General features: G+C 37.5%; 1 protein-coding gene across 2 annotated transcripts; it reads right to left on the bottom strand.

Moving 5' to 3' along the window:
• Window positions 1–13315: 13315 nt before the first annotated feature.
• RBM11 (RNA binding motif protein 11) lies at window positions 13316–27119 on the bottom strand. Of its 2 annotated transcripts, none has more exons than XM_032352492.1 (5): window positions 26940–27119; window positions 23212–23374; window positions 21542–21614; window positions 17376–17472; window positions 13316–15842 (listed from the first exon to the last, which is right to left on the bottom strand). In XM_032352492.1, the coding sequence occupies exons 1-5, from the start codon at window positions 27033–27035 to the stop codon at window positions 15555–15557; spliced, it is 717 nt and encodes a 238-aa protein (XP_032208383.1). In that variant the 5' UTR covers window positions 27036–27119; the 3' UTR covers window positions 13316–15554. The 2 variants fall into 2 exon arrangements, with proteins under 2 accessions (XP_032208383.1, XP_032208393.1); XM_032352502.1 differs by having other exon boundaries at window positions 13316–15839.
• Between the last annotated feature and the right edge of the window lie 179 nt (window positions 27120–27298).

The raw sequence follows: 27298 nt of genomic DNA, 5'->3' as shown, positions 1-27298 counted from the left end.
CTTGGTTCTTGGCATTGCCTTCTAAGTTCTTGGTTTTGCGTTTTGGGTTTTTATCTAGATGGGACAGCCAAGTTTTGCAACAAAGTGAGGTTCTCAGCTTGCTTCTTGCCCATAGTAAATTGGGAAAATCCAAAGACTTCTTTTTACTTTGTACTTTTTAAATTCCTGACATTAAGCATAAACCATACACACACACACACACACACACACACACACACACACACACACACACAGACACACACACACAGTTTTTTTCTCCTTTTTCTTTCTTTCTTCTTTCTTTCTTTCTTTCTTTCTTTCTTCTCTTCCTTCTTTCCTCCCTTCCTCCCTTCCTTTTCTGAAACAGGCTCTTAAAGGAGAGACCTTGGGCCAAGAGCAACAATAGGAGGCTGTGGGATAACATCTATATGATCCTAGAGAGCCCTAAGAGAGATGCGTTGTTTTTTTGTGTTGTTTTATTTTGCTTCGTTTTTAAGGTCTCAATAAGGGGATTTATGGAAGCTACACACTTGCAATCCTTACCCTGAATTTCTTGTAGTGTTCTAGATTTTATACATGCTAAAGCTATTTCTTTCTTTGAGAAACTTTTTCTGGGAATAGCTGAGGATGAAAACCAATTTTATTTTCAAACCTCAAATCCTCAGATCCTTTATATTTCATCTAAACTCTTAAAATCCAAATAAAATGGTACAGTTCCTTCTTTAGTTTCTCTTCCTCTTCCCATCCCCCCCTTTCCATCTTTTATTTAATTATAGGAAGCTAGAAGCCTGTTGAAATTTTCCACATTCTGTCTATAAATCTCTCCAGATAGGTCCATGAATTCATTAAATACCCTCTTTATTCTTTACATTATGACAGGAAGCTATGTTACCAAACTTTTCAATAAGAATTTTCTTATTGCTTTTCAAAGCCTTTTGGTCTTCTGAAGTCTCTTCCAGCTTGACTCTCTCCAATAACGCTAGTATTTCCTGCTCTTGGACTAGAGGTCATGTTATGTGAATTTCAGATTAGTCTCTTCCCGGGGAATATTAAAGGACAATGCCATTGGAGGGCTATCCCCAGAGAAACGTCTCTCTAACACAGATATACATGTTTAAGAACAATAAGATGTTTAGTCCCTTTTAAGTATTATGTGTCAATACCATTGAAATTAGAATTAACACATTTTTATAAATGGCAAAGAATTTGCTGAAGAAAGCTTTCATGATAGAAGAGCTATCAATTCAACAAAGATGAGAGAACAAAGAAAAGAAAGAAGAGAGCAATATTAGATTGTTCACTTTCTCTTATTATTTATTTCTTTTCTTAAAGATTTATTTCTGTATGGGGGAGGGGCAGAGAGGTAGAGAATCAAGCAGACTCTTTGCTGAACATGGAGTCCAGTGTGTGTGGGGTTCAGTCTCATGACCCTGAGATCATGACCTGAGTTGAAATCAAGAATTCTTTGCTCAACCATTGAAGCGACTAAGGTGTCCCATCTTATTATTTATTTCTAATGATACATTCAAATAAAATGTTCAAAAATATTGATTCTGTTTATCTCTTTCACCATAAATATCAGAGACTACTTAAAAGTAAAGTGATTGATAAAATGTAAATGACACTGACACAAGAGGGCAGCCTTTGCATGTATATTTTTCAAATAAATTACCAAGAATTTAATTCTTTGGAATTTAAGCTCATATTAGAAAAGATGTGAAAAGAATCCCAAAGCAAAATTAATCCTTCAAGGTGATTATTTTACCAGTTTCCTTATTTAATCACTGGCAAGGAGTTCTTGAATTTAAACTATTTTACATCAATACAATAAAACCAGCACAAAAATTATTTTAACTGCAACAAAATTTTATTGATTTAAATGTTTTATGGAGAGGCAAAAGGCTGTGGAGATAAAATCTTATATTCTGAAGCTAGAGGAATTAATGTAATACTTATTGTAAAGCCTGATAGTTCAATGAAATAGAATAAAAAGCACAGAAACACAAATAAGTAAGGATTTATTACATGACAAAGGAGTCATTTTAATTAACCATTTGGAGAATGAATAAGTTTATATACTTAACTTAGACCAAAAGGGAGCATGAGTTGGAGAGGGTAGGGAGGGGCAGAGGGAATAGGAGAAGCACAGTAGGGAGCCCAACTTAGGGCTCTATCCCAGGACTCTGAGATCATGACTCCAACTGAAGGCAGACACTTAACAGACTGAGCCACCTAGGTGCCACTTGATAATATATTTTAATATTAAGTATTAAATAAAATGCCAGAGGAAAACCCAGAAATAGTCACATAACTTAGTAAAAAAAAGCCTTCCTGAGAATGTCACGCAAAGACAGGTACCACCAAGGAGGAAATGGTAGACTTGAGCACAAGCTAAATTCTCCTAGCTTACAGGTACCTAAACAAACCTGAAAGCAAATGATACACAGGGAAGTATTTGCAACAATTATAAATGTTTATCAATAATATTCCTCCTCTATCAGGACCCCCTTAAAAATAATTAAGAAAAATATGAGGGAAAAAATGGACAATGGACTTCATTCACATAGACTAGAAATGATCCATAAGTTAGAAAAAAAGGTTCACGTTCTTTTTCTCCATAAATTTTATTTATAACAAAATACATGAAAATTTAAACAGGAAAGGTAGCATACTTGGCTTACTAGATTAGCCATTATAAAGAGAGTAAACACGGAATGATGGTGAGGTTGTTGGGAAATGAGCTAGCTGTCTCACACCGTCATAGACAATATGTTGAAACCTCACCCCTCAAGGTGATGGTATTAGGAGGTGGGATGTTTGGGAGATGGTTAGGAGTAGATGAGGTCGTTAGTGGGGAGCCCTCATGAATAGGATTAGTGCCTGTAGAGTCGGGAGAGAGCTTGCTTCACCTTCGTGCTCTCTGCGGTGTGAAGATACACAGAGAAGTGTGTTGTCTGCAACCTGAAAGTGTGTTCTTACCAAAACTTTACCATACTGGCACTCTGGACATCCCAGCCTCCAGAAGTGTGAGAAATAAATTTCTTTTCTTTATGAGCCACCGGTCTACGCTACAGTATTTTGTTACAGCAGCCTGACCTAATACTGCTGCTAGAAGTATCAATTAGCATAATCTTTCTGAAGAGGAAACCAAAACAAGAACTGCTAAGCAATTTACCCCGAGTGACCCCTTCAGAAAGATTATGCAAATGTAAATCGAAGACCTGAGCAAAAGGAGGGAATTTATTATGAAATTACAGGGGGCATAGGTAGATCTGTTTGAATGAGGGTCTCAGATGTCTTTATTCCTCTCTTCTGTCTCTGCTTTTCTCCACACATCTGTGTTGTTCTATTCTGTGCAGGACTTCATCTGTTTTCCTTACCCACAAGATGAAAAGCCGGCTAGAGGCAGCTCCCAAATTTTCATATTTTTGCAAAATAAAGCCACTCTTTCCTTCCCTTTTTGTACTTTCCAGGGGAAGAGACCATGACTGAGCCACCTCAGTCACCTTGGGTGCCAATCCCAACCAAGTGCTTTTGACCACAAGTAGGAGGTGGCAAGGATTGGTCTGGGTTGGATTTTGTACATGTACCTGCTCCAAACATCTGTGACTAAGGAAACAGTCCTTTTTTCAAAATGGCTTTTATATGTGATCGTGGTGAAGGAGGATTGGTCTTTGAATGAGATTATTTAATATGAGGCAATCCACAATGTGTGTGTGTGGACATGATCGGTTTCCTGAACTTCACAATGGAGGACCAGACTCTTTATAGACTCTTCATACTGAATTTAACAATTCCAGGGAGAACTTCCGCATCCTTACTTACAGCATGTTTTCCTTAGGACTAACATCTGGCATGCAGTAACCTGAATAAATAGTGGTTATTACGATTATTAACCTCATACAGCTCCACACTATGGGCAGCAACCCTGCTTTATATCATACCTTTCAACTCTCAATATAGTCGATATGACTCAATTTCAGGTTTCTTTAAGCTAGTGATGTAAAAATTTAACCAAGCAAACACAAAAATTAAAATATGTGAAATTTATTAAGAATGTGGCTTTTCATTGTCACTCAAATTTGCAGGAGGTGGTTTTCTTGCATTTAAAAAAATGCTTTTAGGGACGCCTGGGTGGCTCAGTGGGTTAAGCCTCTGCCTTCAGCTCAGGTCATGATCTCAGGGTCCTGGGATTGAGCCCTACATTAGGCTCTCTGCTCAGCAGGGAGCCTGGTTCTTCCTCTTTCTCTGCCTGCCTCTCTGCCTACTTGTGATCTCTCTCTCTGTGTCAGATAAATAAATAAAATCCTTAAAAAAACTTTTAAATTTTTTGCTACTGATGTCCATCTTCTTAAACACACACACACACAAACACTCAACCAGTCCATTTAACATTGCTCATGTTTATGGAGATAAACATGGCACGGAGAACATAGTCAATGATGTTGCAGTAACATTGTATGGTGAGCTTAGCAAAACATACAGAGTTTTTGAATCACTATGATGTTTACCTGAGACTAATGGAACATTGTGTGTCAGCTATACCTAAAAAAAAATTTTAATAGAATTTCTCATGTTTATATTTCCTAAATGGTGCTTATTCTATGGAAAAAGGCAACTGAAACTTGGGACATAGAACTGAAATAGGATTGGGGTATCAAAGGATAAAAAAGCAGGTTAGTCATAAAATGGTTCACTTGCATAGAATAGTGTTGGAAAGCCGCCATTGAATTTACCCAGAGAAACTTCAATAGATTTGAAATTCATCCTAAGTTAGGATGGAGTCTTTATGTAGAGCTTCATTTTTAGTCATACTGACCATTAGGCCCAGGTTTATATGTAGAAGTGACAATGACATCAATCCTAGCATGAGATAATTATGATATCTGTTTACAAATTTTCATTCAAAAGCACTAACCAGTTATTATAGATCCTGTAAATAAATTTTTAGTACCAAAAGTGTGGTGATATATTTAGTGTACTGGAACAGGTCAGGCCTCACAATACTTACATTCTAGTTTTTCTCTGCTGAAAAAAGATGTGTGTTTTTGGACAAGTGAATGAACACCAGGTTCTTCATTTATAGGGTGTTCTCAGGACTGAGGTCTGGCATGCAATGGTCTGAGTACATAGTAGTTATTATTAACCTTGTGCAGCTTTAGTTCCTCATTCATTCATTCATTCATTCATTTCTACTCCCCAAACCCAGTAATGAATAGTAAACAAAGGAAGTTTGATTATTCAGTTAAGAACATTTTTTTAAATTTTTTTTTAAAGATTTTATTTATTCATTTGACAGACAGAGATCACAAGTAGGCAGAGGCAGGCAGAGAGAGAGGAGGAAGCAGGTTCCCCGTGGAGCAGAGAGCCCGATGCGGGGCTTGATCCCAGGACCCTGAGATCACAACCCGAGCGGAAGGCAGAGGCTTTAACCCACTGAGACACCCAGGTGCCCCAAGAACTTTTTTTTTTTTTAAGAACTTTTTACTATTGCCTGAAAATTTAGTTCTGGAGTGTTCTTCAGAAACTCAGGTGTCTCAGGTATTCTGCACAATTCTTTCATAAGGTTCCCACTTGCTTCTGGTGGATCAGAATGATTGTCTTAGTCCTGTTTTGAGGGGGACAAGGAGGGAAGAAGCTGCTGTGTATGGACAACTGGATAACCTATAGGTAGAAGGTGGAGGTTGTACCCTTTTGCGAGAAAGACAGACTGGAGATTTCCATCAAAGAAATGGCTTGTAACCGCCTCACTCCCAATTTTACATCCAATGCGTAGGCTGATGTTTTGGAGTTTTTCTTCTTATTTTCTGAACTTGACATTTATTTTGATCAGATTCTTCCTGTGTGCATGTGTTCTGAGGGAGGGACTGGGCCATGTGACCCATCTAATTTGCCTTCCAAAATCTTGTGACATGGCCCTGAGCTTTGCCACTGCCTAGGAATGAGGTTGAGCTCAGGAGACTTTAATTAAATTTTAAAGCAATACAATCATTAATTTAAGTCTCTCTGGCTAAGGAAACATGCCAAGTTTTCAGACCGAAGTATTATACAGGCATTTGAACAATGAAGAAAAGGACGATATACGGATGTGCATACAGGGGCATTCTAGTTGAACCCAAAACGCCTTAACTCAGTAAATACAGTTCAGGGTTACTGAGTTTTCACCATTTAAGAAAGTCTAGTTTTTTTTTTTTCTTACTTAATGTAGTATTGGGTTCCTTACATAAATATAAACAAGCAAGCCTATTTGCTGTTAAAGGGACCGATAACCCACCAGAGTTGTGTGAGGATAGCTTTAGACTGAAAACATCTGAACAAATAGCGGCCCTTCTCAGGATGAAATCTTATCTAACTTCCCTTTGCTGACTTAAGCGGAGCCATAAACCCTCCCCGCAGGGGATTTCCTGTTTGAAGGAAGACTGATCTTTAGCCCTGGTACATGAGGGTTCAGCCACCATAAATACCCCTCTGGGGGAGCTTCAAGCCAGAAAGGAGACCGCCCATCAGCACCTGGATGAAAGCACGTGTAAACGTATGTGGACAGTGGAACCTTCCAGACTTTCCCACGGAAGCCCTAAGCCACCACCCCCTCAACTGTTAAGCTGCCCCTTGCAGCCTGAGGAACCAGTCCTCATACGAGGCACCCACAATGCCTGTGAATTAAACTTTTCTTAAAGTCATTAATTCAGACAAATAATTCCAACACAATTAATTAATTAACCTTTGACAATTTCATTTTCAGGCCCCAGACTCCTTACAGCTAGGGTGGTAAGGGAAAAGTTTTCTTCCTAATCCTATCCAGCTTGGTAATGAAAGTGGTCCATCTTGAATATATACCACTTCTTCCCATGATGTTAAACTCAAATACTATAGTGTGATAGTTTGGAAAAGGGACATGTTTTCTCAATGTTGGTGTCCTTGTTTTCATAAAGTAGTTTACAGTTTGATGTCTTTTAGAAGGGTCACTTTGGAGTCACCAAATGTCTTGCGGTAGGACTCAGGATGCATTTCTCACTGTCCCGTTGATGGGTTGAAGAAGGGATGCTACTGAAACACAGAGCAAGACAAGCAATGGGATTCTTTGCCCTCCTCGCATTTTCCCTCAGAGAAGCCGAAGTTGTATGCCTGTGAGTTTTTGTGGCCATTGCCCGTGATGCCCTGAGTTTGAAGACCTTGGGAAGTTGCAGTGCCCCTTGTGGGGGTCGAGGAAGTGGGAGTTAGCCGATTGTCCAGGGAAACCGAGCTTGAGTTTAACCCTTATGCCTCGAAGAAGCACCAGGAAATACTTACTTCACCCAGCTCCTCATCAAAGTAGGCATGTGGGTTATTTTCAGAAAATCCTGCTCCTTGTATAACAGCTGACAATTTAATACTTTCCTTAGGGGTTCATTCAACTATTTTCTTAACATTTTTGATGACAGCAGATCTATTTCCTAGGCTGTTTTAAAGTGAGTCATATTATTACTTAAGATTCCCCCAACTTAAATTTTAGTTGACTTATAAGTTTCTAAATGACATCAACTGTATCTTACTTTGGTTCCTTAAATTCCTCTACTTTTATTTGCCATATTCTGATTACGTTGTCATTTTCCTATCTCTAAACTGTTCATTTTGCTGAGAAATAACCTCCTCATTCTGGATGTTTCAAAACACCACACATTGTTCTAAATTTAAGTTTAATGTCGCCACCTTCATAAACTTTACCTTGTCACCTCAAGTGGAAATGAAATCTACTTTATTCAAACCCTTTGCTGACTGCACTGTTTATATTTATATTTTACTTTTACTTTTTTTAAGATTTTATTTATTTATTTGATGGATAGAGAGATCACAGGTAGGCAGGGAGGCAGGCAGAGAGAGGGGGTGGGGGGGAAGCAGACTCCCTGCTGAGCAGAGAGCCCAATGCGGTGCTCAATCCCAGGACCCTGGGATCATGACCTGAGCCGAAGGCAGAGGCTTAACCACTGAGCCACCCAGGCGCCCCTGTGCTGTTTATTTTATGTAAAAAGCTGGCATCTCTTCAACTTAATTTCTGTTTCACACTCCCATTACAATGGGTGGAGGCAGTAAATTCAGTTAGTGGGAGTAATCACTCCATCCCTCAGGACTGTATCCTCTTCAGGATTACCTAACATAAGAACACAATTGCTCTTTTAATAGCAATTAAATAATTTAAAAACCTTCAGGTTTTTTAATTATTCAAATAATATTTATTTAATTATTATTTATTTATTATAAAAACAATATTAAATATTATTAAAATAATATTAATTATAATATTGTTTATTTAATTATTATTATTTATTAATCATTATTATAATCGAGCAATTAATTATTTATATTATTTAAATAATAAAAAACCTTCAGGCAAGCATTCAGAAAGAAACTAAAAATTGCTTATGTTGTACAAAAATCTAAAGATTTTATCTCTTCATATCCTAATAAAGCACTCCACAATCCATGATTTATATGTAAAACTGAATTTGGCAAAATTCTTTTTTTTTTTAGATTTTATTTCTTTATCTGAGAGAGAGAGAGAGAAAGAGACAAAGCATGAGTAGGGAAGAGGAGGTAGAGTGAGAGGGAGAAGTAGACTCCCCACTGAGCAGAGAGCCCAATGTGGGACTGAATCCCAGACCTGAGCCGAACAAAAGCAGATGCTTCACCAACTAAGCCACCCAGATGCCCCTGAATTTGGCAAAATTCTATAAGAAAAAACAACAGATTTTCTCTTAATCTTTGATTGTGAAAGGCTTTCTGGTAGAAACTCCCCAAACTGTAAGAAAGATTCATACGTTTGACAATATATTAGCCATATGAAAATTAAAATCTTCCGCTCTGGCAAGAAAACACAAAACATAAACTGGGAAATCATATCTATCTATCTATCTATCTATGATTGTGAATTTTCTTAAGATAAAAGAGGATTTAAAAGTCAGTAAAAAGAACTTTTTTAAAGCTGACACACTGACATGCTGAGACCAAATAGTTTTACCTCTTCTTCCTCCAAAAACTTGTTTAAAATAAGAGTAAAGATAAAAAAAAGAAAGAAAAAAATTAAAAAAAAACTAAGCAGAAGAGATTGGGAAAAGAGACAATAACAGAATTTTAGTCATTCTCTAGATCTTTAAGAAAACTAACCAACCCAACAAAAATCTCTCTTAATCATGTATCTTCCTTGAGTTATGGTCTTATTTTTCTCTTCCCTTTTAGAGCAAGAAACTCGAATAAGTTATCTCTGCTTGCTGCCCATCAGTTATTTCTTCTATCCTCACTTGAAATCATTCTGGTCATGCTTTTGCCAGAATCATTCATTGGACAAATTGCCATTGCTAAGTCCAGTGACCAATTTTGAGTCCCTATCTTACCTGACCTATCAACAACATTTGACACAACTAATTATTTCTTCTGGAAACACTTTGTTCACTTGGATTCCCAGACCCTACGTTCTGCTTGTCATTCTACTGGAGGTTCTTCTTCATCTCCGTCAGGTACAAAATCCTGGCAATACTAAAAGGGCACATACCTTGGGGCTCATCTCCTTTCTATCTACATACACTTCTTAGATGATCTTATCCAGTCTTGAGACTTGAAATATCATCATTATGCCAAATATGCTGATGTTTAGATCTTCAACCTCGACTTTGCTTCTGGACTCCAGACTTATATATACAAATGTCCTGATACCTCCTATTAGATTTCTGATACACAAATCATAATTAATACACCCCCAATTCTGCTCAAGATCTTGCTCCAAAACTTGATTCTCCATAGTTTTGCCCATATCAATAAATGATAACTTAGTTACTGCCGTTGCTTTGAGCAGATACCTTGGAGTCATTGTTCACCCTCCATTTCCCTCTTTCCCAGGATTAGAATGCTTAGCTTTACCTTTAAAATACATCAAGAATCTGATCACTTCTATTGCTACTGTTTCGAGCTAAACAACCATCTTCTCTTGACTAGATAGCTTCAATAGCCTCGATATGTCTGATGTTGTCCCACTCTCACTCCCCTCACCCAGTGCACAAGACATCCCCATTCAGCATCTAAGTCCGAGTTGTCACAAGGGTCTATGAGTTCCCAATAACTTCTGCTCACATCTCATCTGTGATCGACCTCCTCCACCCTATTACCTTCCTTCTCTTCTTCTCCACCATATTACCTTCCTCTCTTCCTCCATGGGGGCTTTTGTATCTGCCATTTCCTCTGCCTGGCGTTCTTCCCTCAGATATGCACGTGGCTTACTTTCTCTCCTGCTTTGAGGTTTTTAGTCCCTAAACATTTCCCTTAAAAAAAAATTGTTTTCCTCAGCAATTATCAGTTATGAATTCCAACTTCATGTGTTATTTATCTTACCTATTCTCTTTCCGCTAGACTTTTACCTAAGAACATAATTTTTTTTTTTTTTTGTTAATGATCTTCATAACCCAAGTTCCTGTATCCTTAAGAGGTTGGGGTGATACTGACAGGAGGCAAGCCATTTTACTTACACAGATTTAATACTTGGAGACACTCTTCTAAGGACAGGTGAAGAACAAGGCTAAAAATGTGAGAAGAGTTGAGAGTCAGGATGGAAAATTGTTGGGCTACCAGATATCTTTTTTTTTTTTTTAAGATTTTATTTATTTATTTGAGATTGAGAGAGAGAGAACATGAGAGGGGAGAAGGTCAGAGGGAGAAGCAGACTACCTGTGGAGCTGGGAGCCTGATGTGGAGACTCAATCCCAGGATTTCAAGATCATGACCTGAGCCAAAGGCAGTCCCTTAACCAACTGAGCCACCCAGGCACCCCTAAATATCTTTGTGTGTGTGTGTGTGTATTCAGGTGATTGCCTTTCTTCCTCCAGGATTAATTTTTTTGAGAAATGGAGAGTCTCATGCCCTCCCATCATTGCACTCCATGTTTACCTCTATTATGTTGTAGCATTATCCTGAAATCACCTTTCTCACTGTCCATCTAAGCCAGAAGATCATAAACTTCTTGAATGTTGGGATCAAATTTTTCCACTGATGCTGTGGCCTCAGCACCAAAATCTGTGTCTGGAATGATAATCATTCCTTGTTGATTGATTTGCTCTAATGAATACTCCAAGCAGGAAATGAAAACAACCTGAACAAGGTCACAATGAGAAGTTAATGACCACTTAGAAATGCAGTGAATGGAATTGTCTAGAATAACTCCCAGGGTTTTGATTGGCATGCAGGAGAGTCTGCAATGTTTCCCTTGTGATTAACTTGGAAGTGGGATAAAATCAATGAAGATTTGTTGTCAGCCTGGGGCAAGCATCTGGGGCAAGAATTATTTTCCTATTCAGGATATTCCTAATTGTCTCACATAGAAATAGAAGCAAAGACAATAATTACCAGGTTTCAAATAGTGTGTTGGACTGATCAACACTATTCATTTAAAGCATGTTTTCATTCAAGCTCTCCAAACAAGGTCAAGTAGTTGAAACGGCTATTGTTAGATCCAGGTTCCTTGCAGCAGGTAATATTAAGTAAGCTTGTTAGGTGCCAATCATTCCCAGAGTTTATAACACAGGAAATTTATGATGGTCTATTCTTATATACTGTTTAGGTCTTCTAATTATAATGCAAGTAGCCCATGTGTTTCTTAATCTTTATAAAACCTGTTAATATTATAACAAGATGGTACTGGGAGCTCGAGAGGAAATTTTACAGGGAACTAGAGAATAGATGGCTTGATTTCACCTGCTAAGGCAGTTTTTGCAGGCACATGAAATAATTTTTGCAGGTCGGGCATGACTGCTAATTGACTTAGTCCACAGTTGCAGTATCATGTGACTCTGTAGAACCCAGTCTGATCAAATATCACTAACAACTTCAGCAAATATCACTGATTGCAAACTGGAGAAGTGCTCACTGAGCTTCCTCAGGTTTGGGGCACAGAAGCAGACATCATTCTTTGTTAAAAAGGTGTCTTTTGCTGGGTGGTAGGATAGCTCTATTTTCAACTTTTTGAGGAACCTCCATGCTGTTTCCCAGAGTGGCTGTGCCAGCTTGCATTTAATGGATAATGTCCACAATAGCCAAACTATGGAAAGAACTTAGATGCCCATCAACAAATGACTGGATAAAGAAGAGGTGGTATACACACACACACACACACAGGAATACTGTGCAGCCATCAAAAGAAATCTTGCCATTTGCAACAACGTGGATGGAACTAGAGGGTATTATGCTGGCCAAAATAAGTCAATCAGAGAAAAACAATTATCATATGATCTCCCTGATATGAGGAAGTTGAGAGGCAAAGTGGGGGATTGGGGGTAGGGAAGGAAAAAAATGAAACAAGATGGTATCGGGAGGAAGACAAACCATAAGAGACTCTTAGTCTCACAAAACAAACCGAGGATTGCCGGGTGGAGGGGGGTAGGGAGAGGGTGGTGGGGTTATGGACATTGGGGAAGGTATGTGCTATGGTGAGTGTTGTGAAGTGTGTAAACCTGGCAATTCACAGACCTGTACCTCTGGGGCTAATAATACATTATATGTTAATACAAATTTTAAAAAGATATTCATTAAAAGCAATAAATAAATAAATAAAAAGGTGTCCTTTGAACTTTCTGCATTCAAATATAATTTCTGTGGAGATTTATGTATTAGTCCTCATTTTACCCAAAATCAAATCCAGGCTATTAATTCACATTTCTTAATGGGAAATGCACTAATGAGAGGCTCTTACTTCTGATGTAACTAGCTTTGCTAGGATGTATAGAAATGGAAAATAGAGGTAGGATACGGAAACTTTAAACTGAGCTTTGACTACAGGCCTGAGTAGCTCGGTTGGTGTCCCATCAGTTCCTTAGGACGGTGTTCTAAGAGCCAACCCTACTCCTCCAGCCTTTCTTCCTAGGGACAAGGAAGACAAGGGAACCAAAGGGCCACACTATCATCCAGGGCAGCTATTGAAACCACATCTGTCATGAGGCGCATCTGCCTTGAGGAGAATATGCCCAGGCCTTAAGCATATTTATAGGCTTATTTCCTTAAGTACTTAACATCAAGAGTGCTTCATCATTGTTCAGGTAGGCACACAGGCTGAGAGAGGCTGAAACGGTTCTCTGTTCAGTCACTGAAGTGAGATCAACAATTGTTCCAACCCTCCAGCACCCAGTCCATAGTGAAATACTGGTCCACACTGATCACAGAAGAAAATGGAGCAGAAAACTGGGAGACGAAAAAATTGGGGTAATATTGAAAGTGTTGGGTTTGTATTGCTAATGAGACATTCAGGAGGGAATCTTCAGTAGGCACTGGAGGAGACAGTCAGGAGATATGGTTTCAGAAGTACTGCATTGGCAAGAGATGAAAATTTCACTTTTTAATTGCCCAATAATTTATTAGAATTTAGCCATACACAGGAAGAGGTTGACTACTCAGTATACAATGTTCCTGCACCCGGACAGTGCTAAAGAAAGTGTAATAATTAACTCTTTTTCTTTCATTACACTCTAAACAGATGACCAATATTATTACATCAGAACTTTGTGTCATTATAATAAATTAGTTATTGCTAATCCTGTAATAATTGCATCTAATGCTAAGATTTCAAGAGGACAACTGTCTTAGTAGCTACACATAGTTATCTTGAATCACAGTTCAGGATGCATAATTTCAGTAAAGATTTCAAGGGTGTGTTTTGCACTCATCTTTTTGACCAACTTTAATTCTAAGTAATTTTTCTCAATGGTTTTGCCACTGACTGATGCATTACAAAAATTTATTAAAAAATTAGTGAATATGAGAATAAAAAGATAATTACTTTGGTTCTCAAATTCCAGCTTTCTCCTAGCATTTGCAATAGAATGTACACATACATAAAAAAATACATTATGAGAATAGAGAATTAAAATTAGAAAAATAAAACCCTCTAAGGCAAATAATTTATAGAATTTTTAACTCAAAGACACAGCACTGGGAAAACTGATGGTTTAAAATTATACAGAACTGTAGATTATAGTAACATTTTAAGGAAAGTTTTCTATTTTTTTTAAAAATGAAAGACAGCAAGGGCAAATAGGTGTCTTTGCCCTCTGGTTGGCTCAAATTGGCTGACTTTCTAAAGTTGGTATTGGGGTTGGTTATTCCTGCCTGTGATGGAAGAAGTTGCTAGAATTCCTCGCAGTTCTAAGATTTCGGTTCATGTAACAGTATTTCAAGGTAATTCTCTTACAAATATACACTCTTACTTGCTAAGAGACATTTCTTAGGTACATATTTTCTATAATGTCAATCACTATGAAATATTGTAGGGCGGAGGTGAACTATTGTTATAAGAGTTGAAGATGTTTTAAATTGCAAAAATGTGAAGGCAAAAAGAAAGTAGCCTGATTATTCAGGAGCATACAACAAATATAGATCAAACTATATCAAGCAGTATTTAAGTTTTCATGTTCATCAGACGGAAATGGATTAATATTTATATTCAAAACTCTACTGTACTGTGTATTTATAATCAAAAGTTAAATTCAATCACTCATTTTGCTAAAAACATCTTTATCATTTTAAATAAAGATCTATAAAGTGCTATGCAACCTGCAAAATAGATATCTATAAGCATGGCTTTTCCTATTGAAGTGGGTGGGTACCCCTCAATGAAAGTTGCAGGATTCTCTTAATTAGCCTTAGTAAACTGTCATCATTATGTCACTATAGTTCATACGTAGCATCGTGTATGCTTATGATGAGCCACAAAGTTAACAAAGTGTCCAGATAAACCATGAATTTTACATGTACTCTGCCTTCTAAAAATAAATGAACCAGAAATAAGAAACCTGATTTAAGAATAAATATTAAATATCATATATTAATGAAAATATCATTCTGTTTATTGTTCATTATCAAGATTTAAGTATGTCAAATATACTATCTCAAACCCAGTTGGCAAAAGAGGTGCATAATAAATACTGTCATAGCCAACTAATTTTCACAAACTAAAATTAAGTGAGAAGTAAACACGCAGGTATTTGTTTATATACACTCATAAAAAAAGGAAGGATCTAAAAACTAGTCCCATGATGGTCATCTTTCCTTTGGTATCACTGTCAGATATTCTCATTTTATGAAATAAACCTATAGGAAAGTAAGGCTCAGAAGGAACATATATAGACTTAAAAAATAAAATGTTATTCACAAAGGAAACTAAAGCCTGCTTTTCCCTCTTTGTTAGGACAACATGAGACTCCTAAACAGTTGCCCAAACCCACCACTCCGTCCAGGCAACAGTCCAGGAGAACAGGGGGCCTTATCCACAAGGGCTCAGTGAATGACTTCTGATGGATAATTTCGTGCACTTTCATCATCAGTACTAAAATATAACAACTCATATTTCTTGTTGACAATGTGTCAAAAATACTGTTACAAAAAGCACTACACTGTATTATTTATAAGTTTTTGTCATTCAAGACAAAAATGAAATAGCAAATCAGATGTCGTGGTATATATTTCAAAAAAACACAAGAAATTGGTCATTTAGAAGAATATAGGTTGTTGTTTTTTTTTCTAAGAAAATGAAGACCAGGGTAGACAAATTTCATGTGAACATAATGCTAATATCTTTTCTTTTTCTTACACTTTCGGAACTTTTGGCTGTATTCATTTCCTCTCTTGTTTTCTGTGCTACTATCACTGTCACTGGTTTGTTTTTGCCTCTTTCGTTTATTCGTTTGATACAGGTCAGGGTCACTGGGTTGTTGGTGAGTCCATTCGTAGGAGCTGGGTCCAGCCTCCAGATCTGGAGCGCAGTTCAGTGAAGACGCTGCAGATGTGCTGTTAGGAAGCGGTGCTGCCATCTCATAGTAGGGCAGCTGCAGGGCTGGATTATAGGCAGGCCACTGCTGGGGGAAAAGGACAATCATCTAGCAAAACAAGTCCGAAACATTAAAAGAAAAAGTTAACAGTTTACATGCATTACACAAAAAACTACCGGCAAACTGAACCACGTGTTAGGACAGTGACCTTCTAAAATGGGAATGTGGTAGTTCCCTTAAATCGTTAATGGAAAGATTCAAGGTAGTGTACAGCTTATTACAATACAGACTCTGCCTTAGAGAAATAGAACACAAGCACATACACAGTTTTGTATCTTCTCCTAGTAGCCGCAATACAGAAATAAAAAAGAAACAGGTGCCATTAATGATGTATTTTATTTATCCCCCAAATATTTTAATTTCAACATGTAAACAATATAAAAATCATTAATGAGATATCTGACATTCCTTTTTCTACACTAAGTCTTTGAAATTTGGTGTGCATTTTATACTTTTCAATTTGGATGCTACATTTTCACTGAAAATACTTGATCTGAATTTAGATTACCTAAAATTTGCATTTAAAAAAGTAGATTCACATACCCAAGTTTCTGCAAATATTCTTAAAAATATTCTAATAACTGAACCAAGTATCTGCCTTTAAATTTTAATAAAAGTTAAAATTAAATAAAACTAAAAACTGTGCTCCTTAGTCTCACATGTGGCTAATGGCCACAGGACGGTACAGCATTTTTGTCAACTATTAAGACAGACCCTTCCTTGTTTCTAACTCAAATTTTTAGCTATTCAAAGTAGACTATAGATTAATAGAGACAACATGAACTCCGTGTGTGTGCACACACACGTGTGTATGTGCATGTGCTGTGTGTCTGTGTTTCTCATCCCTACCAAGGATAACAAATGCTGGGAAGAAGAATAGTGACAATTTTGGATGAGAACAGGTTGTTTTTAATATCTCACTGTAACTAAGAAAAATTTTTTTCCAAAACTTAAATTCTCCATTTTCCTTATGTTTACAAAATAAATGAAAAGGGCTACTTGAAAAGTCTGAAGCTCACAGACATGTTGGATGTTCACAACAATCACACCCTGTGAATCACAATACCTGTGCCATAGTCCCACATCTGTCTCTAATAAGCTGCACTGCCTTGGGTCTACAGATTAATATCCCCGGACCTCAATTTTATTATGTATAAAATGAGAAGTTGGAAGAAAAAAATTTCCTAAGTTTGCCTTTAACTTATTGTGACCATAATTATGATTTCTAAGCCAGAACCATATTACTGAGAGTCTCTGGAAATAACACGGTTTACCCTACCACTGAGAATCTACATTAAATTAAAGTTTAAATGAGAACTCTCCACTCCAGTTGTACCTGGACCACAGTGCAGTGTCACTACCATCCACCCCTCCTGTGCTGACACACTAGCCGAAGGACTAGGTGTGAGGTTGAAGATGACTGCGTTTAAGCAGACTGCCACTGGGGAGACAGTGCTCAGGGCAGCTTCTGCCTTCACCCCAGGTTTAGATTTGAGAACTTTAAGTTCCATCACAGTCTGTATTATCTTACATATTGAACCACAGGCATATTAAACTTACCATCTTCTGAAAGAAAAAATATTCTTGAGGTAAAGCTGCACTATTAATTGGAAAGAACTGCATGGGAATGGAAGATCTGCCCACAATTTCTTCATTTCTTTGGGGAGGTAAAAGAAAAATTCACAGAAAGTTAAAATCCTTATACAAAATGTCTTTTTCTTAAAAAAAGAAAAGGTCCTTGTAATTAAAAAACAAAGCTTCTCTAAGACAACTCAGTTAAGATTAACTTTAAACATATGCACACAAATAATCAGATAATATAATGATAATATATAATGATAATATAGTGATATAATACTACCTTAAGTCATTAGTTGCTACCTAACGAAATTTCAATACTTAAAGTCACATCTGGCCTTCTGACAGGAAAATGTTAAACAGCGTTATATGTGTATAAAGAAATAGACACTTGGATATGAAGAGAGCAAAGCAAGTCATTAGTAATCACCAAGGGTACATTCAATCTTCTATAGATTTAAGAAATGAAAGAAATATAGAAATTTTCTTTAATTTATGGTTGAAAATATCTTCACTGTTTAGCTATAAAAATTATGCTTTTTCCTAAAAGGACTGCTAATGTTACTATAAAGTCATGTTTGTGAATTTTTTTTACACATGAATTAAGATAATAAAAAATCCCTAATTTAAAAACTAAAGCTGAAGTTTCATTTACAAGTGTTGTAATATTTGCTTCTATGAAGATGTTCACTAAATTTCAGTTACAATTACTAGTTAGATTCTATAGCTAGCCTTCACTTATCTACATGCTCCACAGCATTCCACAATTTTAATGCAAATACTAATAATCCTTAGGAAAGGAGGTGTGCTGTGGGAAAGGCGGAGGCAAAGCTGAGGGCAGGTGAACGGCAGGAGTAAGGTGGAGAGGTGGGCATCCCGTTGATAAGAGGTGAGAGCAGCATCGCAAATACCAGTGGAAGAGTAAATTTCACTAAGGAAGGAATTAGGGGTTAGTTGTTATAAAAAAGTAAACCAAATAAGCATTGAAACTACTGAATTATTGTTCAGAAGATTCCTGATAACCTTTAAAAGAGCACCTTCCATGTAACAATGGTGGTTAAGAAGCATGGAGGAGGAAAGGATGTGACAATAAAAGATTTTTCAGGGAGAAGGGGAGAAATTTAACAGTCTGATTTGGAGACAAGGCTGGAGCAGACAAGAACGTGTGTGTAGAGTAAGTGATAGTAAAGAAACAAAGAAAAAGTGCAATGAAATTATAGAGTGGGGATGGTATGTCTGTAGTAGCAGAAGTGCTGAGACTAGCACCATTATGAAAACAGCTGCAGATTCTCTAAAACCACTATCTTTCCTGTGTGACTCCCAGGGAATGCATAGTTGTTTAGAGAGATGAATCACATGTAAATTGGGAAGAGTTATGAGCTGAACTGTGTCACTCCAAAATTCCTATGTTGGAGTTCTAACCCCCAATACCTCAGAATCCGACCTTATTTGGAACCGGGGTTGTTGCAGTTGTAATTGGTTAAGACGAGGTCATATTGGAATAGGATGAGTCACTAATCCAACAGGACTGTTGTCTTTTAAAAAGGGGAAAGTTAAGGACAGGTATACACAGGAGAACATCGTGTAAAGATCTGGGTGATGTGTCTACAAGCCAAGGAATATCAAGGACTGCCAAATAACCAGAAGATACTTTGGGAGAGTCACAGAACATTATTTCTCATAGTCCTCAGAAGGAACTAATTATGTGGACACCTTGATCACAGACTTCGAGCCTCTAGAACTGTGAGACGATGCATTTCTGTTGTTTAAGCATCTCTCTGTGGTTATATGGGAGCTCGAGTAAACTAATACAGGAACTATTTATTAAAAACAAATGGTATGAGAGGCAATAGAAGCATTAAAAAATCCTTTTCAAAGAAAGACCTGGGAAAGACCAAGGCTATACCATGTATACCGTCACATTACTTCTAGGACACTATAACCTATTCTCATTTTTCCTTTATAATGTAACAAATACTAGAAGATAAGGTACTGCCAATGGAGTATACTGTTACGGAATATACATATAATTCTGATTTTCTATTCTAGAATTTGAGATGATTTAGTTTGTCAACCATAAACACAGAATACAAAAGTTGTGACATCTTGAAGTGCTTGTCTTTCTACCTTTGCCCAAATAACAATAGCTTGTTTCTTCCTCATTCCTGAGAAAAATTAGGTATGCTTTCCCAGTAGTAGGCGAGAGTAAACTCTCATATTACATACACGGCTCAATTCATGAGTCTATACAAGGTTCCCTACCAACATAGTAAATTATTCCCTCCTTTCTGGTAACATTGGCTGAAAGTATTTACTGAATACTTACTATGTGTCCGGTATTTTAAATACACTGTATTACAAAATTTGATTATCACAATAATCTCTGAGGTATGATCCTTGTTTTAGAGACAGATTACAGTGTGGTGAAATAACTCGTCCAAGGTCATACCATTAATAAAATGGCAAAAGTAAGATTTAAGTTCACATAATTTGATATCAGCACCTACTTTTTAACTTCTCCTGATTTCACTGATACAGAAATGCTGGGAAGAATGAAGATGTGGAACATACTGTGTTTTATTTAGGAGGCAATACTTTTCCTATAGATAAACCTGGGTAATTGCCAGTCTTCAGTGGCACTCTCTTATGCCTCAGAGAGATAGAAGGGTTTCAGTCACTGTTAGTCTACATGAGAATATTCAGTTCTGCTGCAGAAGACAGAAACAAACAAGATGGATGAAATGCTTGTAATAGACTCTAAACAAGCTAGTAGTTTATGGGTCAGTGATAAAACCTTGTTAGGAACAGAAAAAGCAAATCACTTGGGAGATACAGGCAGAATTTATAATACATGTTAAATATAGACAATAAAAAAGTTACTATCCTGTCAAGTGTACTACAGATAGATTCAACTGATAATATGTGGAGTAAGTAAGAGCGTTATAGACCAAAACGGGAAAGAAACAGCAAGTCCTCATCACGTCATCCTTGGGCTAACAGTTACGCTGCTCTTCTTGTCTTTGCTCTGCCTCAGAAATTCAGTTAAAATCTGGGCGCATCTGGCGGACTAGCCACGAAGTGACTCCTGTGGTTCCGTGGTATTTGCCCCTAAGTCTCTTTGAGAGAGTGGGCGAGTAAGATTAGCTCCAGAAATTTTCCATATGCATGGAGACCCCTATTAAACCTCATAATCACACTAGCAGTAAGGAAGGCTGATGCTGCAGAAAGAACCATGACACACGAATACTAGCGTAACCAGAACACAGTGTGCTGGTCCTTTTGTCCACCTGCACCTGATGCTAAGTGTGCGGAACTATCCAGGATCTTTCCTGTTGCTTTTCACTGTGTCTTCTAAATTGGTTTAATAAATGGTGTAATTTGGACATCTTAATTCAGAGCCTTTCTTTTCCATGACCTCTGGGATAACGAGCCTGACAGAGTTTTTAGAGGCTACCATTGCATCAAGAAATCAGCCAATACAAAATTTTAGAATATTTGGAAAATTATCATAAAGAAGTTCTAAAAAGTAGTACAATAAATAAAAGAATGACTTAAAGTCAGAAGGCTTAATTTCAAGCCTAGCAACTATCACTTTTTCATCTTTATGACCCTGAAACTTAGTTAACTTTTATATCTCTGTTTATTCAAGTATAAGATATGGGTAATAGCATCTCTATGATCCATCACAATGGCACCTTGCAAGCTTAAGTGATTTTACATCTATGAAAAGCACAAGGTAAATCATAAAGAAAAGAACACTAGAAATATAAATCTTTCTTACCTACTATTGAAAATATTAAAGCTGAACTTTAAATAAAAATGTTTTGATTATTAAAATATTTTAATTAAAATATTAAAATATTAAAGCTATTTCTTACATAAGAACACTTTTTTTTGGAATTTTTCCATTTTTTAAAATTACTTTTCAATGTTCTAAAATTCATCGTCTATGCACCACACCCAGTGAGTGCTCCATGCAAAACATGCCCTCCATAATACCTACCACGAGGCTCACCCAACCCCCCTCCACCTTCCCTCCAAAACCCTCAGTTTGTTTCTCGAGTCCACAGTCTCTCATGGTTTGTCTCCCCCTCCTATTTCTCCCATATTTATTTGCTTTATCTTTTTGAAAAAATATTTTTAATTACCTGTAGCTGTGTGAATTTATCTTAACACAGCTCTCAAAACTTTGGTTAGCTGGTTCAGAAGAGCGAGAGCTCCCTGTATAAGAAAAAGATAACAAATAACTTAATGGTACAATTTTTTGAAGTTCTACTGTTAAACCATAGAAAAATTCCAAACCTAAAAGGACGTAGCATTGGTTAAAATTCCTCAATCATATAAGGTACCTGAGTATACCTTTGATCTCCCAAGTAATATTTACAGATTGTTTACAACAAATGAATGACTGAATTATAACCAAGCTTTGTCCAAAATACGGCTGTACCGAAGTATGATACTGACATGGGACCGTAAGATACATGATACTGTGCTGTTCTAAATGCTCGTAGGCTAACAATGGCGAAAATTAGTGTTACCTGCATCTTGCAGAGAATGCAAGAGTTCTTTAAACTGCACTGGCCAAAATGGATGCAACCTCCCAGAGGATGCTGAGCAGCCAGCCGGCTAGGACGTGTCAGAACACAGTACATTCTGGCCCATCTTACCGTAAGTCTGTGTGAGTTAACCAAACAGGACTTGAAAGCAACAATAAAGTCAATTACCTTTGCAAAATCATTAAAAATATAATAAAAGAGGGGTGCCTGGGTGGCTCAGTGGGTTAAAGCCTCTGCTTTCGGCTCAGGTCATGATCCCAGGGTCCTGGGATCGAGCCCCATATCGGGCTCTCTGCTCAGCGGAGAGCCTGCTTCCTCCTCTCTCTCTGCCTGCCTATCTGCCTACTTGTGATCTCGGTCTGTCAAATAAATAAATAAAATATTAAATATATATATATATATATATATATATATATATATATATATAGGAAAAAGTTTCTCTTTGTCTTTCTTTCTTTTATTTTATATATATATATATATATAAAATAAAAGAAAGAAAGACAAAGAGAAACTTTTTCCTTTGCAATGAGGTATTGTTTTCTTATTACCTGTTTTTAGTCTAACAAGAGGAAGAAAGTCAACAAACAACAGATCTGTCAATAGGCTTGCATCATTTAGGGGAGGGAGACACCAGAAGCATCGCCTCTTTCAGTCCCTCCAAACAGGAGAGAGGTAGAGTGCTAGTACGATGTTCTCTGTATCAAACCCGTTTTTGACAGGTGTGTAGGACAAGGCATTTGAGGTCATTTGTGCCTGGAAGCTCTTCTCCACAGTGACTGAGGGTCACTCTGTGGCTACTTTTGGCCAGCTACTCTTGCAAGGGCTTAGATCCAGGGCAGGATGTGGAGTATGGTGTTCCCAAGAGAATGATTAAGGCACTCACTCTATCTTCCAAACAGTAGGCATTTGATACCATACTCTAGAGTTGACAAGAAGATTAGCAAATGGCCTTGATGTATTGAAGGCTAGAACTGTGTGCCCCCAATTCATATAGATTCGCTTAATTTAAGCGAATTAACTACCATAGCTACTTGCTGGCTGGTACTAAGAACAGTTTAAATTTTAATATAGAAAAAATGCTATAGGACTGGCAATACTAGTTAACCACATAACATGAATGTCTACATGTATTCTGAGAAAATTTAACAGAGACAACAGGAGCACTTTTTGGGTCTTACATTATGAAAACACAATATTTACACCTCTGAGAACAACACCATCAACAAAACACACTTGGAAGATACGTCAGTGGCCAGACCTACCAAATCGATACTGTACATTAATTGGTCTTCCATATAAACGAATTCCATTCAGCAAAGCTATGGCATAAGACACCGATTCAGGGTGTTTAAAGCAGACAAATCCAAAAGTCTTCGGCTTTCCGTCTCTGTCTTTGCATATAGTCACTTTGGTTAACGGCCCAGCCTATAAAAAACTTAAAAATTATTTTCTCATAAATCTAAAGATTTTTTTTCTTACATTCAGATAAATCAGGTATATTCAGCTTTAGACTTCAAAAAGAAAAAAAACCTGTTAGCAATAACTGTTTTATGTAGCTCTGTGAATAATGCATTTCCTAACAGTAAATACCGTATTTCATCACACTTTCTGGTATTTTTTGGCTCATCAAGGAAACGTTCATGGTGTTAAGAACAGAAGATTTTAGGCAATAGTTCCAAATCTTAAAAGAAATGTTACCCTCTGTCAACATTAACAAAAACAATTTAGAGAGCATTTAAATCTAAGAGTAAAATACTATTTTATCTCCATACGTATTATCTGTATATAACTCAGAAGCAAACTGAAATGACAAACCTCATGTCAGGTTGAGCGAGCCTAAAAAAGTGTTCTATTGTAGCACAGCCTAATTTTTTTTTTTAATCAAAGTTAACAATTTTGACAAGAGAAACTAGTTTATCATGTGTTTTGGTCTAATAATCCCATTTGGTAAATATTCCCAAAGGAAAAAAATGTTTTAGTAAGTTTACAACTTTTAAGTAGGTTTTGTTTATCTGAGTGAAAAATTAGAAAGGTTCTAATTCCAACAATGGGAGGATATTATTCCATCATGTAGTACTAAAATGGAATAAAACAAATTGAAAATATTCAGATTGTATTGATAGTAAAACCTATAATTAGTAAAAGAGAGTAAAAAAGTAGAGTGAAATATTGTAAAAAACAATAAAACTAAAAAATTACATGTCCTCCATGATAATGATTACAGGAGGCACCCACAAATACTTACAAACAACTAAGATTTAATGGCAACTGTCTCATAATTTTTAATTGTACTTTAATGATTGATTACTATTCTCTGTCAAGTTGAATAAAGAAATTGCTTTAATTCTAAAGAAAAATGTTAACTATCATCTTTAAAATGATACTATATTTTAGGGTTCAGTCTTTTTTTTTTTTTTTTTTCCATTTTCTGCTTTCTTGGGACTAGCTCATCCCCCTTCTGGTTTCAAGGACCACTTCATCAACAAATCTGTTTCTTACACACATGTCTCCTAGAGACCTCTGTGTGACTGTTCTTCAAATTCAACATATTTGAAACTGAATTCATTATTTTTATCCTCCAAATGTCTATTTCAGTATTTCTTAGTCAAAGTATAAAAACTTTAAACCTGATTTTCTCATTTCAAAGGATAATCAGAAACTTGAAACTTGTAAACTTGAAACTAGTAAAAGGATAAATATGCAGTAATAAAATAAATTAATTTTAATCAGTACTGTTCTACTACAGATACTAAATATATGAAATCCTTAATGAACAGAATATGCTTAAATTTTATAAATTTGAAGATATACCAAAGCATTTCTAAAGATAAATTTCAACAAAACTTGTTTGTAGTAACAATCCCATCAACTTGTCTTTCTGAAGACTCAGTTCATGTGTTTTGAAAAGTTTTTCTAAAAGATACCTCACTTTAGCAAATCTTTACAGAATACAGAAGGACTTGGGCAAAAATGAAAACATATGCTTGGTTGCCTGATCTGTTAAAAGAGACGAACATTTTGTTTAGGTAGAAATTATTTTTTAAAATGAGATTTTATATATATAATATCTATCTATCCAGCTTGTAGATCCATACAACTCATATCGATCCAGGACTAAAAATAATGTAAGTGCATGCTTGGGGTCTTTATGTCTACCCCCAACGCCTTCACCAACTCCCCTCCTCCTTTGTGGAGGCTCAACATGAGAAAACCTTCAGGGGAAAAAGAAATATAAGGTTTTTTCTTTCAGTTTTCCTTTAATTTTTTTTTCGTTGTTAGAGTGATAAGTTTCAAATGATATTGGGGAAAATAACTATAAGACAACTATCAGACCAGATTAAAAAGGGCAAATTCAAAAAGATGGCAAATCAGGAAAGTAAGCATAAAAGCCTTAAAATCAACAGTATTTTTCAAATAATAAGGTTTTATGTCCAGGAAAGGAAACTGTGTTCCTGAGGGTGGGGGTGGGGGGAGGCGGTGGACTGTCTTTATGAAATTGTATTTGAGATTAACAGAAGACAGAAATTTAGGGCCTTTCAAAAACCATGTAAAGAACACTTTGCATCGCTAGTGCTATCACTTAGTCCTAGAAACTTAGTTTTGCCATTGTCTGCCTTGCAACCTGCCCTTATTCTGATAGGGGGAAGTCTTTCTTTCTTGATTTCTCTTGATATTAGTATTAGCAGTTTTAGTAATAGTACTATTACTGGTAGTGGTAGCACCAGCAAGCACTTAGAAATGTCAAGTTCAGGGACGCCTGGGTGGCTCAGTTGGTTAAGAGGCTGCCTTTGGCTCAGGTCATGATCCCAGTGTCCTGGGATCCAGTCCCACGCTCCTTGTTCAGCAAGGAGCCTGCTTCTCCCTCTGCCTCTGCCTGCCACTCTGTCTGCTTGTGCTCACTCTTGCTCCTCTCTCTGACAAATAAATAAAATCTTAAAAAAAAAAAAAAAGAGAGAGAGAAGGAAATGCCAAGTTCAATTCTATTTTACCTGGATTAATTTATTTAATCTTCCCACCACATCATATTGTAGATGCTATTACTACTATTTGACATTTAAGGAAAACTGCAGGACTGAGATACTCATTTACTTGCCCAAAGTCCCATCGACGTTAGACGTTAAGACATTAGAGTTCATATCCCCAAACAACCTCAATATATTATGTATCCTTCTCTTTTTGGATTACCCTAGATCATGGTAATTAATTTTAAATTTCCCCTTTTAGAAGGACCAAGGGCTAGCTCTTAAATTTGTATGTTCAGCATTTTATTTCATGTTTGTCATGTAACGGCTAGACGAACGGCTGGATGAGTAGATCACGTTAGAAAAGTGACACCTACATGTAGACCATAGGTGAGTGTTTACAGGGGACAGAAGGCTTACTCATGAAGGTCCTAAGTCTCGAGAAGTTTCCAAAAGGTCTTCTTGGCATGAAAAAGAAATGTAAGGAACTGCCCAGGCAATCAACTGGTTATAGTCAGGATTTGACTGTCCGAATCATTAAATCTCACTTGACCATACTGGAGTAAAAACACCCTCCATATGAAAGGGTTTGGGGGAATAAGACATGTATAGGGCAACGTTTTAAAATCTATACTATTCATTTCGCTGGATGTAAGGCGTGACGGTTCTTATGACCCGAGGAAGGTAGTGACACGGCTGTTTTCTGTTTTGCCCTAGACACCCAAGGCCCAGGTAGTCTCCGCAAAGCGGAGAGAGCTTTGGCAGGGGGTGGGGGACATGAACTGGGGGGAGCCAAGTCACCGCCCACCCCAGGGCTCTACTATGGGAATGGAGCACATATTCTATCACTTCACGACCAGCTGCTCACCTAGGGGCAGATGTGCCCAAACGGAACACAATTATAAACCCGGGCACAGGATGCCGCGGGAAAGTGGCCGCGCTTCGGGTGGTCCAGGTGCGCCCCGCCCCTCCGGCTGTGCTTCCGGCTCGACGCTGCCCGCCCCTCCGCCGCCCCCGGCCGACGATACCTGAAGGAATAGCTCGTAAAGAATCTCCTCCCTTACTCGGGCCTCTAAATTCCCCACAAACACCGTCCTGTCGGCCTCCTCCTGAGCTGGGAACATCCCTCCGGTCTCGGCCCGAGGATGGAGGAGGTCTCCAGGCCCCGCCCCCTCTCGTCGCTTTTCTGCGCCGCTCGGAACGGGGAAGCGGAGCCGGCGACGGGAGCGCGCGCGCCAGGGGCGGGGCGAGGCTGCGGGGCCACGCCCCCCAGAGGCTTGAGGGCACCGCCCATCGCGCCTCCACGTGCGTCGGATGCGAGCGGTGACCCTGGGAGAGTGAGTGAGAATAATAAAAAAAGATTACTGCGCTCAGGGTTTTGGCGTCT

Source organism: Mustela erminea, chromosome 1, assembly GCF_009829155.1.
Source record: "Mustela erminea isolate mMusErm1 chromosome 1, mMusErm1.Pri, whole genome shotgun sequence".
Taxonomy (NCBI): domain Eukaryota; kingdom Metazoa; phylum Chordata; class Mammalia; order Carnivora; family Mustelidae; genus Mustela; species Mustela erminea.
This window is presented reverse-complemented; position numbering and strand designations above follow the sequence as displayed.